The sequence below is a fragment of the Chionomys nivalis genome, chromosome 1 (assembly GCF_950005125.1).
Source record: "Chionomys nivalis chromosome 1, mChiNiv1.1, whole genome shotgun sequence".
Classification (NCBI taxonomy): Eukaryota; Metazoa; Chordata; class Mammalia; order Rodentia; family Cricetidae; genus Chionomys; species Chionomys nivalis.
In genome coordinates this window covers 127,409,397-127,428,432 of record NC_080086.1, presented here as the reverse complement: position 1 = coordinate 127,428,432, position 19,036 = coordinate 127,409,397, and the positions used below count along the sequence as shown (strand labels likewise).

Sequence of the window (19,036 nt, the reverse complement as noted above, 5' to 3'; positions counted from 1 at the left end):
ACTATATTGAATAGATATGGAGAGAGAGGACAACCTTGTCTTGTTCCTGATTTCAGTGGGATCGCTGGGAGTTTCTCTCCAATTAGTTTGTTGTTGGCTGTTCGCTTGCTGTATATTGCCTTTATTATGTTTAGGTATGTTCCTTGTATCCCTGCTCTCTTCAAGACCTTTATCACGAAGGGACGTTCAATTTTGTAGAAAGCTTTTTCAGCATCTAATGAGATAATCATGTGGTTTTTATTTTTCAATTTGTTTATATGGTGGATTTAGTTGAACCATCCCTGCATCTGTGGGATGAAGCTGACTTGATCATGGTGGATGATGGTTCTGATGTGTTCTTAGATTCGATTTGCCATTATTTTATTTAGTATTTTTGCATCAATGTTCATGAGTGAGATTGGTCTGTAATTCTCTTTCTTAGTAATGTCTTTCTGTGATTTGAGTATCAGAGTAATTGTAGCCTCATAAAAAGAGTTTGGCAATGTTCCTTCTGTTTCTATTGTGTGAAACAATTTGAGGAGTATTGCTATTAGTTCTTCTTTGAAAACCGTGTAGAATTCTTATCTGAAACTATCTGGTCCTGGCTTTTTGTTTTCTTTTTCTTTCTTTCTTTTTTTTTGGTTGGCAGACTTTTGATGACTGTTTCTATTTTTCAGCAGTTATATGTCTGTTTAATTTGATTATCTGGTCTTGATTTAATTTTGGTAAGTGATATTTATCCAGAAAATTGTCCATTTCCTTTAAGTTTTCCAATTTTCTGGAGTACAGGTTTTTGAAATATGACTTGATGATTCTCTGTATTTCTTCTGCCTCTGTTGTTATGTCCCTTTTTTCATTTCTGATTTTGTTAATTTGGATATTCTCTCTGCGTCTTTTGGTTAGTTTGGATAAAAAGTTTTGTCTATTTTGTTAATTTTTCTCAAAGAACCAACTATTTGTTTCATTGATTCTTTCTATTGTTTTCTTTTTTCTATTTTGCTGATTTCAGCTCTCAATTTGATTATTTCCTGCTGTCTAGTTCTCTTGGGTGAGTTTGCTTCTTTTTGTTCTAAAGTTTTCGAATGTTCTGTTAATTCACTAAAGTGGGATTTTCCCAGCTTCTTTATGTAGGCATTTAGTGCTATGAACTTTCCTCTTAACATTGCTTTCATTATGTTCCATAAATTTGGGTATGTTATGTGGTCATTTTCATTGAATTTTAGGAAGTCTTTAATTTCTCTCTTTATTTCTTTCTTGACCCATTGATGATTCAGGTGAGCACTGTTTAATTTCCATGTGTTTGTGGGCTTTCTGGAATTAGTATTGCTGTTGAATTCTAGTTTTAAACTATGGTAAAATACATAAGGTTATTCCAAAATTTTTTGTATTTGTTGAGGTTTGTTTTGTTACCTAGTATGTGGTCAGTTTTTGAGAAGGTTCCATGAGGTGCTGAGAATAAGGTATATTCTTTTATGTTTGGATGAAATATTCTAATGATGTCAAGTCCATTTGAGTCATAACATCTGTTAGTTCCCTTATTTCTCTCTTCATTTTTTGTCTGACTTGACCTGTCCAGTGGTGAGAGGGAGTCTTGAAGTCTCCCACTATTAGTATATGGGATTTAATATATGATTTAAGCTTTAGAAGTGTTTCTTTTACATATGAGGGTACCCTTGTATATGGAGCATAGATGTTCAGTACTGAGATTTCCTCTTGATGAATTTTTCCTGTGACTAATATGAAATGTCCTTCTTTGTCTCTTTTGATTGATTTCAGTTTGAAGTCTATTTTGTTAGATATTAGGATAGCTACACCAGCTTGTTTCTTAGGTCCATTTGATTGGAAAGTATTTTCCCAACCTTGTACTCTGAGACAATGTCTGTCTTTCAGGTTGAGGTATGTTTCTTGTATGTAGAAGAAGAATGGATTCTCTTTTCATATACAATCTGTTAGTCTGTGTCTTTTTATAGGTGAGTTGAGTCCATTTGTATTGAGGGATATTAATGATATTGCTCCTGTTAATTTAGTTTTTGTTGGTGGTGATATTAGCTTGTGTGTTTTTCTAATTGTGTGTGTTTTGTGGATGTAGCCACCTTCCTTGTGTTGGAATTTCCCTTCTAGTATTCTGTATAGGGCTGGGCTTGTGGCTAGGGATTGGTGAAATCTGGTTTTGTCATGAAATATATTGTTTTGTCCTTCTATGGTGATTGAAAGTCTTGCTGGGTATGGTAGACTGGGCTGACATGCATGGTCTCTGAATGTCTGCATAATGCTTGACAACAACCTTCTGGCTGTCATTTCTCCAATGAGAAGTCAGGTGTAATTCTTACAGGTCTGCCTTTGTATGGTGCTTGGCCTTTCTCCTTTGCAACTCTTAATATTTTTTCTTTATTCTGTATGTTTAGTGGGGCTGTCTATGATTCTGGTGATCAATCTTCTAGGTGCCAGTGGATCCAAGGCTCAGATGGTTGTCCCTCGTGGTACAGTCAGTGCCATGGTTCCAGTTACCCCGTTGGTCACTCTGTGTTTCTGGAGGGTACTCAGTGCTTCTGGGCTGTGCTCTGCTCCTGTGGAGTTTGCTGTCAGCTCAGACCTGTTTCTGCAAATGTCCCTGGTCTGGATCTGCTCCTGTTTCCATGGAGCTCACTTTCTCAGCCCACTCCAGCTTAGGTAGCTGGCTAAGTCCAACCTCTATGGAGCTTGCCACCTCATGCCTGCTCTGGCCTAGGCTACTGGTCTGCTTCTGCTTCTGCTTCCGAGAATGACCCTTGTCTGTTTCCACTCCTGCTCTCGTGGAGTTCACAGTTGCAGGCCTGCTCAGGCCCAGGTCACTTTCTCAGTCCTTCTCTTTTGGAGTTCTCTGCCTTAAACCAGCTCTGGCCTAGTAACTGGCTCAGTCCTGCTCCTGTGGAGTTCATTGCCTCAGGCCTGCTCTACACTTTATTTTTTGAAACAGGATCTTTCTTTCATTGATCTTGGAGCTCACTGATGGCTATGCTGGCTGCAAGGGGCTGCATGTCTTCACCACTTCCTCCACTCCCACTGGTGTCTGAGTCACAAATGCGTGTATTGCTACACCAGTTCCTTTTTTTAAAGTTTATTGTTATGTGCATGGGTGAGTGTCTCAGATCCTTGAGAACTAGAGTTACAGACAGTTGTGAGCTGCCATGTGGGTGCTGGGAATTGAACCTGGGTCTTCTGGAAGGGCAGTCTGTGCTCTTAAGCAGTGAGCCACCAGCCCCCTACTCCTGTCTTTTATATAGGGGCACTTGATACTCACAGTTTGCACAGCTGAGCCATATCCTCAGACCTATTTCCAAAATGTCAGTCATTACCTCGAACTTTTTGAGAGTGAGAACTCTACTCTATTTGTGCTTACCATAAGCCTAGTGCCCAAAACAGTAGTAGGTATATATTAGGTGCTTAATAAGCACTTATTGGTCCTTTTGAAAACTTGTATTCAGTGTCCTGCTGATTCAAACAGGCTCCTTCAACTTAGGTATTTAATTAACTGAAACATCAACTACAGAAGATGAACCCCAGCCTTTCTAGTCTAGAGAAATCTTGTGTAGAGCTGGAAAACAGGTCCAAGCAGATCGGTTTCAATTCTCACAGGAGTCTCTCTCCTTCCTCCACCCCTTCCTTTCTTCCTTTCCTTTCTCTGTTCTTTTTAATCTAAATCATGGATATAAAGGATTATTTGCTTTCAGTTTTACCATATTCCATGGATTGCTTGGGTGGAAATATAACTTGAAGAATCATTGTTTCATGAGCACGCTTACCATTAGACGAACTCCCCTTACCTGCACTCCATGGTATATTTATTACTTAGCGCAGCATTTGGTGACAGTTTTCTAAAAATGAGACAAAAATACAAAACTCAGAAAAAACTAGAACCTAGATAACTTTAGAACAGACTTTATGCCACGCACTGGGCATTATATAGTTTGCTTCAGGGTGACAGGAAATGTATCAGCTTCAGAAAAACACCTCCTGTTGGTTCTCTTCTTAGGATCCTGTTTCATCCCTTTTCTGCTTCCCATTTTCACCCAAACACACCCACCACAGACCTCCTATCTCCTTTTTCTCCAGAATCAGAACATCCTTAGGAATGAGGTCCCCTGGGTCACTCCCCCTGGCCCTCATTCCCTGATGGTCAAAGCCAAGAACAGTAGGATGCTCAAACATCACCTCATACCAGACACAGCAATACTTGAGTCTTGACTGAGGTGGCCCTCGTCCCCCACCCGGCTACTCTCTTCCCTCAGCCATGTCTACCCTGCCTTCCCAATCCTTCTCAGAAATCCTCCTCTTCCCTCCTCACTGCCACAGGCACCAGAGCTGCCGGCCTGACGTGTGGCAAGTTCCTATTTCTCCACCTGTCCACCTCAGGAGTTGTATGTTGTTCAATATACTGCTCAGAAAGTACTGGCAGCTCCTTATGTCTCCTGCCTTCTTTTCTGACTGTATGTCTTTACTCTTCAGTTTTCTATGATTTATATAAAATTTGGTCTTTAAAAAAATAGCAAGTTATTACACTATCTTTACCCTATCCATCTATAAATATACATATCTGCTTCTCTTAAAAACACTTCCAAGCCCAAATCTTCAACAGTGTTTTACAAAATAACACTCAAAACTACTGTCTCTAGCTGCATCACCATAGGGCTTTATATCTACAGTACACTATGTGAATGTGTGTGTGTGCACGTGTGCAGGGCATGCGTGTGTGTGTGTGTGTGTTTCTCTGGGGTTAAATTGGTTTATAGTTCTCAAACTTTCCACTGCTTCTGATACATCTGTCAAATAAACAGGTATATTAATATTTGCCAATACCACGAGGAACAGAGTCTGAAACAGAACCTTTGTCCAAACTATGTTCAGGGCGCGATGATACTCACATTTCTGACTTCCTCTTATTTTCTTTGAAACTGTTCTGCAACACAGGAAAAGGGAAGGCGTTTCAGATGAGGAGAGGAAGTATCTCATTTCTGGGGCTGACTCTAAGGGAAGGTTCCTTAGTCTGTAAGGTCACCAGCTTCATGGATCTTTGCAGTCTCCCTGAGTCTTCTACCAGTGACTACTGCAAGACTGGAATACGGCCAACCAAACAGCTGTGCAATGGTATCAAATGGATGTTTTGAACTGTATTTTCCCCATCTTTAGAGGAATAAGGCATCTTTTTACATTGGCTGCCAACTTTGGTGTTGCAAACCCCTTCAGACAGCGTCCATTCTACTGAATCAATTGTCTTTCTCTTACAGATTTGTAGTTCTTTATAAGCATATTGCTTTTATAACAATTAAACCTGATTTTTAAGTTCAGTTCTGATTTTTTTTTCTAAGTAGAAATGGAACTACACCAAATACTAATTAATCAGTTGGGTGGACAATTAAAAAACAAGATAATAGAAATGTTCAAAAGGACAAGGGTAAGATAGTTCAGAGGTAGGGTTTTTCTAGAATGCCTGAAGATGGAATTTGATTCCCAATATAGGGAGGGAGAAATGGAGGGGGGGCAGGAAGGAAGGAAGGAAGGAAGGAAGGAAGGAAGGAAGGCTGGCAGGTTGGTCGGTCTACAAAGTAGGTGGAGAAGAATGGGAGAGAAGCGTGGAATTTTGCATGTGAAGAATGGAAGTTAATGTGAATGATGGTTAAAGAAAAAGAAAGAAACAATGACTGTCAATATCATACTTTAGTGAGCACACATAAAATTAAAATAAAACTCGTTTTTACATTGACATAAAATTAAAATGTAAAAGTTATTTTAAGTGAAAACAAAAAACAAAATTTGGAGCTTTGGGACGAGTACCGTACCATGAGAGGGGATTCGAAAGAAGAGCTGGCCCAGTAGCTTTTTGATGCATTCTCTGAGAAATCACTTTCAGGTGCTGACAGAGAAGCACTAGAAGAGAAGCAAAACTTTTATGAATTCAGTCTTGATTATTGAAGGTTTACCTAAGTGTTTATGTGCGTGTGCGTGTGTGTGTGTGTGTGTGTGTCTGTGTGGCCCAGGGGGCCAGAAGAGGGTATTGGATCCCATGGAGCTGGAGTTACAGGTGGTTGTGACCCACTTGGTGAGAGTTCTGGAGCCAAATTTGGGGGAAGGGAGGTGATGGGGATTGGACCCACAGCCTCAAGCATGCCCCTCCCTCGGCCCATTCACCACACTGGCTACCCAGACTCACGAATTGCTTGATATAGATGAGTTGCTGGAGAGGCCACTGGATGAAGATGTGGTTGGTCCAGAGGATGTTCTGTCAGCTCTCTGAAGAGAAGGCACAGCATTAGCAGGCTTTTAGGCACCTAACTTCCTTCTCTACAGTGGCTCACCCCCGGACATATGCTACTGCCCATATTTTTCCCATATATTACCCAGTCCACAATCACAAACAATGAATGGCAAAATTAACACATTTTCATGGATGTTTGAGCTAAGTTTTAAAAGCAACCCTGCACTCCCATAGGACTTTTACGTCCCTAAGATCTCCTAGCCCCATGGTTCATGGATCATTGGTGATACACAGAATGGAGGAATCATTTGTTACGCAATTGGCAAATGCCTGCATTATGCAAACAATCTAACCTGAAGTCAACTTAAGAGGGAATCGTAAGTGTACAAATTACAATAACTGATAGCACATACCATTGAGCTCTTCTCTGAAAGCTTCTGATATGCCTCTTTAGCTGCCAGCTGCTTTGCCTCCTGTTCGGTAGCTCCTAAACCAAATGTTGTCAACCCAACTTTGCATTTACAAATAAATCTAGAAAAAATGTGAGTATTCATTCACATATCAAAAATATTGTCAATCAATGTACAATTTGAAAAAAATTGCTACAGACAAATAAAGGCCTTGAGATCAGACTGTATTTATGTTTCCTACCTCATATAATTTTAACTCCACAGAAAGAGTCACCAATCTATCTGAATAACCAGAAACACTCGATATCCTGGCTTACAGTTCCCAGGTAAAATATAACTCTTTCTTGTTTCATTGAAAGACTGACAGCAAACACCACGTGATGATTTTAAAAGCAAGCGAGCAAATAAAAACTTTTCAGTCCCAAGTGAAAAGATTTAAAGGGAATGAAAAAAGGCGGGGATCCAGCGAATTTTCTAGGGCTGTTCAAATAGGAGAGAAAACCAGCTGGCAGAGCGGGGGTAAAGAGGATAAGCCACGAGGACGCAGTACTAGGGGAAGACAGCCCACTGGGGTGTTCTCAGAGCCTCCTGACTCTGATGCTTGTTCACACATTACATATGAAGTTTAACTCACAGTAAAAGATTAATAACAGCTCTTAATAAACTAGAACAATCAGTGCGACCTACTCTACTCCCAGGTTGGCGAACGTGGCCTTCCTGTCACTCAGGCAGCTTCCGGTACCACACTCACTGTCTTGTGGACCACAGGAAACAGAAATGTCAAAAGCAAAGCCAAGGAAAGCAGAGGCTACTGAAAAACAAATCAGCCAAAATTGATTCCAATGGACCCTCAAACCTTAGGTATTGGGTATTTGATGTTTATAACTCATTAAAAACCTTTCGTAATAAATGTATATAAGGGGGCAAAGACTTCTGGAAAGCTACATGTGAAAGCCTCTTAGTGGTATGGCTGGTACACAGTGAAACGGTAGGAGAAGCCAAGCCACGTCTCACCTTTGGGACGAATCAGTATTGGAGACAAAGTGTTTATAATTTACAGACAGATTTTGCATCTGGGCAATACTATCGACAAGGCCTATGTAATCCCCAGCAGATGAAACTTCTGAAACATCCGCATGACCATCTGCCTACAAAGAAAAGAAAATGTGCTTAATACAGATCAGGAATTATCATATGAAATTACTAAATAAGTAATATAAGAGACAACATACATTATGGATTCCCCAAATATATTTCCTTATTAAAATTGTAACTATATGCATATTAGGAAAAACATCTGCAAAAATAAATTATCCTTTTAATTTAAAAATACTAAATGGCACATTAAAATTACATATATCCATGTTATATAACATGAAGCATGAATTTATACACCACACAATGGCTGAATTCAGAAAATTGCCACAATTATCACCTTATATGCTTTTCTTCCTTTTTTGGTATGGGAAGGACACTTAAAATATATTTTCTTGGCAATTTATAAGTAGACAATTTGTCACTTCTTTTCCTTTTATAATTTCACTAAGAAAAGCAAAGCTAGGTGTGCTGGTGCACATCTGTTATTCCAGCCCTCGGGGAGTCAGGTGAAGAAGGACGCTTAAAAGAAATCTCACACTAGCTCAGAATTGAGAAATATATGGTTATTTATTTAGGAGTGGATTCACAAATTAGAATCCTCTGCTTGAACGAAGATCAGAAACCGAAATCCGCAACCGACACAGAGAGGCAGGTAAAGAGGCCTGAAGCATGCTCTATGTCTGCTTACATAGTATAAGAGGCCACGCCCCAGTGGGCTGATAACCATAGCTGTAAGACTTCCTACAGCAGTCAGGGGCAAGAGCATCAAGGCCTAACTAACATCTACCCCACCTAATTCCTGCTGGAGCTTGTGAAGTGACTGCAGGCTCTCCATGACTCCCGGAGGCCGCGGGATAGCCAAGAGGAGTTCTGGTGAGGACCCAGTGATGATGGTGTGCCCGAAACCACAGGCTTTGGACCAGACTAGTGACTCATTGCAATGAACCTTTGCAGGTAAAGCTGATTAGATAAAAGGGTGTGCTGTGTGACGCACAGTGGCTCCCTGCCACAGTCTGGCTCACTCAGACCATGGGAAAAGCAGGGTCTTGGTAATCGGGAAGGCATGAGGTCGGCATGACACAACACACAAGAGAGTGGTTGGAATGTGCTGCGATTTTACTGAATTTTTGTTTTCATTATATAGTATTCAAAACAAAGAACAAATCAGATGGTCATGTGTCATTAGTTGGCACAATATGAGAGCTTCTTTTAGTCACATCAGCAATTTTTTAAGGAAAGCATATTATCAGGAACAGGGGTTAGACATAAGACATGCTTGGAAGAGGAAATCTTGTTCCTGGGAACGTAAATCTCACATAAGTGGTTTCATCTTATCTAAGAATAGAAAGTTTCTGTCTCATTATCGCTATCATGGCCCTTCCTCTTTCTAACCATTTCTTTATCTCATCTAGTGACCAAATATGCCTAATCAGTTCTCTGCACCTACTGAAATATACTTTTTTGTACCTTCTTATTCAGCAGACACCATGGGGGTTGGGATCTAGCAAGCCTATCCATAAAGTTCAAAGTATAATATAGCAGTCTTTGTCCATCAACATTAACCCATCTATTCCCTTGCTCATCATACACCCCATGTATAACAAGGGTTCTGCGTAGTCTTATACATTCCCATACTGTGCTTCTTTATCCCAGAGCTGTTCCTGAAGAGACAATCCTTGTCCTATAGATATATAGAATATCATTGTTAAAGAGATTGTGCAAAGCCCATACTCCACATAGCTAGCTAATCAAGAAACCCATCTATGCCTCAACAGTGGCCAATACCTCCATGACCGTAAGACTTCCTACAGCAGTCAGGGGCAAGAGTACCAAGGCCTAACTAACATCTACCCCACCTAATTCCTGCTGGAGCTTGTGAAGTGACTGCAGGCTCTCCATGACTCCCGGCGGCCGCGGGATAGCCAAGAGGAGTTCTTTGCCATTGCCATTGACCTCCAGGAAGCCTAGTCCCATGGGACATGTAGCTCCCATCCGGCATAATGACATATGTCATGTCACACAGACGACACTGGAGTTGGTGTGGAAGCTTGCAACGTCACTAAGACCAAGGAAGAAGTGTTGGAGAGGTGGAAAAGATGGACAAGCGAAGAGGGGTTTGGTTTTGTTCTGTTTTTGGTTTTGTTCTTGTTTCTTTGTTTTGATTTGGTTTGGTTTTAATTTTTTCAATTTTCTTTTGGGGTTGATGCTGCAAGGGTGAAGGGTATATATGGGGGGACTGGAAAATGAACGGAATTGGGGTGTGTGATGAGAAATTCCCAAAGAATAAAGAAATTATTCAAAAAAGAGTATCAAGGCCCACCTGAGCCACACAGAGAACATGAGGCCAGCCTAAGCTACATAGAAAGCCTGAGGCTAACCTGAAATACATAGAAAACCCGACCTACACAAAGAATCTGAAGCCATCCTGAGCTAAAATAAAGTCTGAGGCAAGCCTGAGCTACATACACAGAGAATCTAAAGCCAGTCTGAGGTACAATAGAGAGACTGAGGCAAGCCTGGGCTACATAGAGAGTCTGAGGCAATCCTGAGCTACATAGAAAGGCTAAGGCTAACCTGAACTATATAGCACGTCTTACCAAAACCAAACAAACCAGACCTATTTTCTTATCTTACAATCTAGGATTTATTTTATTACCTTTATTTTAAAATTTATGTGTGTGTGTGTGTGTGTGTGTGTGTGTGTGTGTGTGCACGCACATGCATGACGGTGCCTAAGGAGACCAGAAGATGCTTGTGTTCCCTTGGAGCTTGAGTCACCCAACACCTGGGAACCCAGCTTGGGTCCTCTGTAAGAGCAGTACACACTCTGGACATCTGTGTCCTCCCTACCCACACACCCCTCCTATTCCTGAAAACAGTATTGTCACACTTTCTAGGGTGCTGCACCCTTTCTAAAACCCATAACAGAGAGTAAAGGATGGAAGGAAATCTCTGCGCTGGCTCCAGCTTAGCAGAAAAGATGTGCACAGAAGCAGCATTCTTATGGCCTGAACCTTCGTTATTTCCCGCCAGATCAGGTTTGGTCCAAAGTTTCTCCTCCATGAATCTTACCAAAGGACTAGTGTTGGGTTTCATTCATCCTTATTACTATTTGTCTTCTTCTACACAAATTTCCACCATTGATATTATTGTCTTTCTTCCACTTTGAGAGAAAGAGGTTACCCTATTTTTTTTTACTCACTTTTAGCTTATTAATAAGAGAATTTGTGGTTTTTATTGGTTGCTTTTGACTTGGTTCTAAGGATGTCATCTTCAGTAAGATTATCCAGGAGTCTGTTGGAAGGTAACACTTCTCAGTACTGAGCATGATCTTCCCATCTCACACATCAATCCCTTCATGTCTCATTTGCAGCCACTGCTCCAGCTTCCTGGTTTTGATATTGTAGCAGATAACATGAGCTTTTTACCATCTGCCTCAATGTTGGTAAAGTTCCTCCTCTTTCCCTCAGGTCAGTGCTTTCACAAGGATCAAGGCTGGTCTTGGTACTTCTGTATTTCTGCTACGTGTGGAACTAATTTCATCTAATGCTGTGTCTTTATTTCATAAACATTTTCAGCTGAAAAATCTCCAGATAGCTTTGTATGTTTGATATTAGAGAATTATATCCAGGACCTCTTGCACGCTAAACAAAAAATCATATACCTTCCCCACCTACCTAGGGACCAGATAGGCCAACTTATTGCTTGTTTGTTTGTTTGTTTGTTTTATGTGCTATTCACCCTGTTTGCATCTTCAGGGACACCAGTGTTGTGTGTGTGTTGGTCCTCTGTAATTTCCCTTCAGGTGCATAGCTCTCCCTACCAGGACTTGTATGTCTTTCCTCTGTTTTGTTTGCTTGCTGAGGCGAAAGGGACACTTCCTAGCCCTTATCAGCCCATGTTCCACTGGACAGTCTCATCTTTCCATGTGTATTTAAGTTCAGAGCATGAAAATGCTGCTAGCACTCACTTAGAAGTGACAGCTTTGCCAACAATTTTCCTGGTGTATTTCTCACTCAGGAGAAATGGGGATAGGGAGAAAAGAAATAAAACGTTGAATGAGTGTTTTTACACTGACACATGCATTTTCTCACTGATAGAGATTATACACACACACATGAATACATGCATGCATACATACATACATACATATTTACAGCTTCCCTTTGATCAGATAAAAAGCCAATTACTCACCTGCTGTTCGTTGTTAAGTATGTCAACAGCAAGTTGGGCAGCAACATTTTTTGCTTCCTGCTTTGATTTACCTTCGGCTTGTGGAAATTCTTTCTCGTCTATTATAACTTGAAATGTAAACCTGATTAAAAAGACAGCGTTCACAACATATCACACAGTTTGTCATTCTCCTAAGGACAAGCACTCTGGTCTCCACCGCCCCACATGCACGTTTCAGGATTCCAACAACAATGTCTTCTCGACGCAGGGAGAAGTCTGTAATTTTTTCCTCTTTTCTTTCTTTGTTCTTCTTGTTATTTCTTCACAGTGCCTCACTGTATAACCCAGGCTGGCCTCAAGCTCATTACAGTCCTCCTGGTTCAGCTTCCCAAGTGCTAGGATTACAAGGATGAGCTACCAAGCTTAGTGTTTTTTTCCCTGTTTACTTATTTAGCGTAGGGGTGAGGTGTGTGAGCGTACGTATTGTCTGTGTGCTCGAGACAGGACATGCTTGTTGGAAATCACAGGACAGCTTTGGGGACTCTCTCCTCTCCTCCCACCATGTGGGTCCCAGAGGAAATCTCTGGTCATCAGGCTGGGTGGCCAATGTCTTTACTCACTGAGTCACGGCTCCAGCCTCTGTGTCTCTCTCGAGTCCTCCGAGTTCCCAGGCTCTGCTGGACTCTCACAGCACTCTGGCAGCTTCCCTGTGGAGCTGAAGTCCGACCTCCGAATGGCACCACAGTTGTCCCTCTACTCCACGTTTATAGGGCAGACATTCTAGTGTCTGCTTGGTTTTTCAATTTTTTTTTCCCATTTAAATGCCTGGAATCGAACTCAGGCCTTACATCCTAAGCACATGCTCTAACAGTGAGCTACACCTCTGTTATCTGGGTCTCACTTTTCTTCCTTCATCCCACCATTTTACTTCCTGAGAGGGTGTGTGTGTGTGTGTGTGTGATTGTGTGTGGGGTTGGGGGAGAGAATTATCTACATGCATCCAGAGGTCAGAGGACTCCAAGCATCCTACTCTATCACTCCGCCTTACTCCCTTAAGACAGGATCTCTCATTGAACTTAGAGCTAGGCTGGTAGCCAGAGAGCCCTGCGATCCTCCTGTCTTTGCTCTATGTTTACTTCAATTAGCTTTCAGAATACCGGCCTTAGGGCGTGGTCAGCCACACACAGCTTTTTATGTGGGTGCTGGGGATTCGAACTGAGTCTTCATACTTGCATAGCAAGACCTCTTATCCACTGAGTCACCTCCCTGGCCCTACTCATACCCTTCCTGATGACAAATTACCTTCTGTCGTGTACAGGTCCTGTAGTACAAACTTCTTTATACGTAATTGTTAATCTGTTCTCCTGGCAGTATTTATTAAGTTTGTCCATGTAGAAACCCGGTGTATCACTGGCCATGTTTCCTCCCAGTAACCTGCAATGGAAGAGGTGTTTGCATGCAGGGTACTAACAGATTACAGATAATCTGAATTCCCAGCCCAGCATAGGAAACCACCAGAGACAGTGGGTCTTCTCTACGGGACTCATCTCAGCCCTACATAAATTCAGAGAACGCTTCGTGTCAGAATCTTTCTCTCCTCCTAAAACACCTACTTTCAAAACCAGTGGCCAGGGAAAGAGGGCCCCGCCCTTTGATCTACTCCTGGCTTCCAAGGAGTGAGATGACTCAGTCTGTTTACCTGCCTGAGAAGGCGTAATGAATGTAGGAGTGGAATTACAGCTCTTATGGTAAAAACAAGGCTATGTATACACATATTGCTGTATAACATATATTGCTATGGATTATACATACACACATGTGCACATATACAACTGTGTACACACAATACAGCAACACACATACATGTACACACAGCTGTGTACACAAATATGACTATGTTCACAAACATACACACATGACTATGTTACATATGTTCATTTGCACACACACACACACAATTAGAAAATAGGCAAAGGACTTGAGTACTAAGGAGACACAGCAATGGCCAACAAAACAGCAAAATGATACTCAGTGCCATTACCAAGAAGAAAGAAGGGAAAAACTGAATCTTGGTATAGATAGATACATTTAACCTGATTTAGACATTATACACTGTACACATATTATCAAAATATCACTTAATGCCCAGTAAATCTGGAAATTTTTATGTTTCTATTATCTATTTAAAAGTGGACTCGAAATTTTAAGGTTTCGTCAGGTGGAGACACTGTTCATTTGGCAGAGGGTTTGTCTAGCATGCACAAAGCCTCAAGTTTGATCCCTAACTCCACATAAAGTTTTAAATTTTCAACGAGAATCTTCACACTGTGAGCTTTTAAAGCAGCAGTTCTCAACCTGTGGGTTGGGACACTTTTGGGGGTTGAACGATCCTTTCACAGGGGCTGCATATCAGATATTTACATTGTGATTTATAACAGCAGCAAAAATACAGTTACGAAGTAAGTATGAAATAATTTTGTGGCTGGGGTCTACCCAACATAAGAAACTGTACTAAAGGGTTACAGCATTAGGAAGGTTGAGAACCGCTGACTTAAAGCATCATTCAGATCCTGGATCCTCTACCAGCCACCAAGACTGCTCTTGTGACATTCCCAGTGGCTCACTCTTTGCCAAATTCAATAGTCAATGTCAGTTATTCATTCGTTTCCATCCTTCTCCTTCCCCCTTCTTAGCTTAGGTTGTGAGTCACCTGATATCTGGGGTTTCACCCTCTCTCAGAAGCTGTACTTTCTCTGCCTTCTTTCTCGGCCCTTCTTCATCTTCTTTTTCATCTAAATATTGTCCAGGGGCCTCATCCTCAAGTATCCTATTCCCTACTTAACTCCTTCCTGTGATCACCTCCAGGCTGTGGCTTTACATTCTACCTACACAGTTACGGTTTTCACCAGGGTTGGCAAGATGACTCAGCAGGTAAAGGCGTTTGCTGCCAAGACTGACCATCTGTGTTCAATCCCTGGGACCTACATGGTGGAAGGAGTCCCGACTTCCACAAGTTATCCTCTGACTAGACAGGCTCACTGAAGCACATGTACAAACACACATATGCACACAAAATAAAATAAAATAAATGTCCAGTGAGAGATATGACCCAGCAGTTAAGAGCACTGCTGCTCTCCCGGAGAATCCAAATTTGGTTCTTAGCACCTGTGGCAGGCAGCTCACAACCTCCTTGTAATTGTGGCTTCAGAGGATCTGATACCTTTCTGGACTCCAAGAAAAACTGCCTTCCCATGTCCATACCCATACTCAGATACATAGATAATTACAAAATAAAAAGTAAATAAATTTTTTTTAAACATAAATGTAACAGTTTTAACTGAAAAAGGAAAGGAGGCACCGGATTTAATAAAGGCTTGATACAAATGAATGAATGAGTCCATCCACGAAAGAGAACGGAGGTACCTCCCATTCCATGCTCCCATGAATTGGAGCCCGCTGTCTATTGGGCAGTTTTTATTCACCTACCAGGATGGGCCTGGTCTTCTCTGATGCTGCAGGGACAGTTAGCATCTTCCCCTCACAACCCTCATCACAGCCGGCTGCTCTATAACCTCATCCGTGAGCTCCGCAGGAGCAGTTACAGCTCTTACTCACTCACCCAAAGAGCTGTCCATCACATGAACCAACAAATGCCACCTGCCTGTCTCACCTATGTCGCAAAGACACTGGTCTTACTTCCCTCAAACTCCCCAAAAGCCTGATGCGCTTCCAGCAGCTACTTCCCATACAGCATGTATTCATCTCATATCTGATATATAAACGAGGAAGCTGCAAACAGTGGTCCAGCCCTGTCAGGTTCACAGGGCAAGCTGAAGAAAGAGCGCCATCTGCACAAGATTCCAAGGTCCTGGGCAATAGCCTAGGGAATGTGTTTAGATTCTGGGAGGCAAGGCACTTCTAGTACTATCCATGCAACAGGAAATCTCATTTGTCTAGAAGACAAGGGTATCTGTGAATTAACATCCATTTAACATACATGTAGTGAGTACTTGTCAGGTAGTAGATGCTAGGATTATACAAGCAAAACAAAACTGCTCTTGGGACCTTACTGGTATAGAAGGATACAGACAAATTGCAGTACTAAGTATTAATTGGAAAATGGAGAAAAATACGGGAATTGGGGGACAGGGAGGGCAGAGTAGAAGTTCTTGTTCAGGGAACGCTGCTCATACAGTTGGTTCTGTTAGAAGGACTGGATACTGAGAGGGGTCTCTACATGCTATTCCTTGGAGGTGGGGTGGGGGAAGGGCTTTCCAGGAAGTGGGAAGAGGCACCACAAAGACCAGGAGCTGAAGGGTACTTGGCCTTGGCCCAGAAGCACCAAGGAAGTCTGAAAGTGGTCGGCAATGGGGGGCTTTGCCTGACTGTAGGGGTTGGTGTGGCAGAGGTCGGAACAGGAGAGCAAGCATCCGGTTCGGAGTAGAAGAAGACTCAGCTACATGGAGAAGAACAAGGTGGAGGATGGAGCGAGACCCGGCTGACACAGAGGCCTACCAACTGGAATACCATCACAGCTGTGCAGCCAAAGTCTTTTCCTGAATCATTCGGGTGGGCTTCTAGAGTTTCAGGTCATCGGGTTTGTCACTTTCCTTATAGGTCCCAGTCCCACTACTGCTGTCCAGGAAAAGTGAGAAAATAAGCCCTCAGGTCCTACCGCGTTCCTGGATCTGGACGGTGGCCGGCACCCTGGCTTAGAATTGGAATTGCAATATGGGGGCTCTGAGGTCGCGTCCAGGCTGCTGCTCCCCGTCGCTGCTGGGGTCGGTGGAAGCCTAGGCCAGGCCCATTGACTCCCCTATCCTTTTCCGGGAGCACTCAGCCCCTCCCGCAGCGTGAGGCACCCGCGAGAGGACAGGTAGGCGTGGCGACAAGTAGGAGTCCCAGAGCGGGAGCCAAAGTCTGGATAGCCTCTGCTCTCCAGCTCAGCCACAGGGGCGGCTCGCCATAGGTGCTTTCCCAGGTTTCTGAACATTTTCTGACTCCTATGTTGGCAAAGCTCTCCTGGAAGAGGAAGGAGAAACTCAAGTCTTCTGCTTGCGGTGTTTAATAGGTTACGGGATATCTAATTTTAGATATCATACCCCAAAAGGATATGGACAAAATATGATGGAAAGAAAATAGTTTACTTGACAAATGAATGCCATTCATTTGTAAAAAGAAGCTCAAGAAATATGAATGGAGGTGATTCCGAATTTGGTCTGAAGGAGGTTGGTATGTTCTCTAGCAGCTGAGCATGACTGCAGTGATTTGCTCAGTTGGTGTCCTGCAGACTGAGCACAGTAGTGGTCCTCATGAAATGAGATCGCAATGTCAACCATTGCTGGTGTGGAAATTAAAAACACCCAGGGAGAGCTGGGTATGGTGGTGCGCGTCTGCAGTCCTGCCCTTGGGAGGTGCCAGAAGGAGGATCAAGGTCATCCACAGCTACAGAATAAATTTGGGGTCGGCCTGGGCTACATGAGATCCATTCTCAAGAACGGAGCATAGGTCGGGGATGTAGCTCAGCTGTCAGACTGCCACCCATCGCTCTAGCCCCACACCGCAGTGACCAGACATAGTGGTCCAGATCTGTAATCTCAACACTGGGGAGGCGAAGACAGGAAAAGCAAGCTCAAGGCCATCTTGAGCTACAGAGCAAGTCTGAGGCCAGCCGATACTACAGGGCAATCTCAGAACCAAACACCCAGCGACTTAGGGAGCCGAGACTATCGGGAGATATCGGGAGAGGAAGAAAGCATAAATTGTTCACTCGCTCTCTAACCATAACCTCCAGGAAAATCCAAAGGCACCTCCTTCAGTGGTTAACACTTCAGCCAGATCTTCTGATATTATGATGGAATGATGGTGATAAGGAGACCTTTGGCAATGCTAGAGAAAGCCACCTAGACCGTAATGGGCAGAGTAATTGGCCATTTCCCTGAGAGTGTTCACTAAAGGCATTCTTTTCTGCAGAAGCTTTTGTGAGCAGGTGGCATGGAGACCTCGCTGTCAGCTTCTCACCGGGTTGTCCAGTGCTCATTTCAGAAGTTTTGGCAGCTAGTGAGAGTTTATCAGGACTGAGTTATCAAGGCTGATCTGGTCACTGAGCAGGCGAGGTGCCCATTGATTGCAGAGCCTCAGTGAGCCCCAAAAGAATTTCTCATGGAGGACGTGCTTTTTGTCCCTTTGGGGTAAAATTTTCTCTCTTCTTAGTTTTGGAGTAAACAATTTGCATTTCTCTCCTGCCCTTTTGTGTTTTGGCACCATCTTTTTATTTATGTTGAGTTTGTTAAACCTTTTGGGTTTGTAAATTTCTAATAATTTGAATTGAAAAAGTTCAGTCATAATGTTCTTTTTTCAATATTTATTTATTTATTTATTATGTATACAATATTCTGTCTGTGTGTATGCCTGCAGACCAGAAGAGGGCACCAGACCTCATTACAGATGGTTGTGAGCCACCATGTGGTTGCTAGGAATTGAACTCAGGACCTTTGGAAGAGCCTGAGCCATCTCTCCAGCCCAGTCATAATGTTCTTTATCTATTTAACACAGCCCTTTCCTGCCTCCCTTCCTTCCCCTTTCCTTTCCTCTCTCCTTCCATCCCTCCCTCTCTTCCTTTTTTCTTTCTTTCTTTCCTCTTGAATTCCAATTCCATTTGTATTTTCTTTATTGTCCCATAGGTCACTAAGTCCCTGCTCATGCTGTCTATGGATTTTTCCCGCTCTCTTTTTCATAGAGGGTAGCCTCTAGTGCTGTGAATTCAGTTCCCATGGTTTTTCTTCTTCACAATCAAATGTACTTTTTAATCACACAGTATATTGTTCATTTTTACATGATGTTGTTTGTGCCTCTAAAATTTTCGTTTGGGTCATTTTTCATCATCCTTTTCCCTCTCATCATGTTTATTTTACTCTATATCTTTGAGCATATATGTCCTCACTATATAAAGCACATACATTAATTTGTTGAATTGCTATTTGGAGACAGTTGAAACCCTCGATGTATAAGTTAGCTTTTTGAGGCAGGATCTTGTTATATAGTCTAGATTGGCCTTTAATTCACAATTCTCCTGCCTCAGCTTCCCAAGTGCTTCGTTATAGGTATGTGCCACCATCCCCAGCTTTTTGAGCACAGCTATAGG

At 42.4% G+C, this 19,036-nt stretch overlaps 1 protein-coding gene across 2 annotated transcripts in view; it reads right to left on the bottom strand.

Annotated features, from left to right (window-relative positions):
- The window catches only part of Eif2ak2 (eukaryotic translation initiation factor 2 alpha kinase 2), a 47,008-nt gene extending 30,328 nt beyond the window's left edge, over positions 1 to 16,680 (bottom strand). For both annotated transcript variants that reach the window (XM_057779061.1, XM_057779072.1), the window contains exons 1-9: positions 16,568 to 16,680; positions 13,195 to 13,326; positions 11,914 to 12,034; positions 7,636 to 7,769; positions 6,625 to 6,742; positions 6,167 to 6,246; positions 5,796 to 5,883; positions 4,881 to 4,915; positions 3,783 to 3,833 (exon numbers count right to left, since the gene is read on the bottom strand). In XM_057779061.1, the coding sequence (XP_057635044.1) occupies positions 3,783 to 3,833; positions 4,881 to 4,915; positions 5,796 to 5,883; positions 6,167 to 6,246; positions 6,625 to 6,742; positions 7,636 to 7,769; positions 11,914 to 12,034; positions 13,195 to 13,310 (743 nt within the window). In that variant the 5' untranslated portion in view covers positions 13,311 to 13,326; positions 16,568 to 16,680. The remainder of the gene's footprint in view (positions 1 to 3,782; positions 3,834 to 4,880; positions 4,916 to 5,795; positions 5,884 to 6,166; positions 6,247 to 6,624; positions 6,743 to 7,635; positions 7,770 to 11,913; positions 12,035 to 13,194; positions 13,327 to 16,567) is intronic.
- Between the last annotated feature and the right edge of the window lie 2,356 nt (positions 16,681 to 19,036).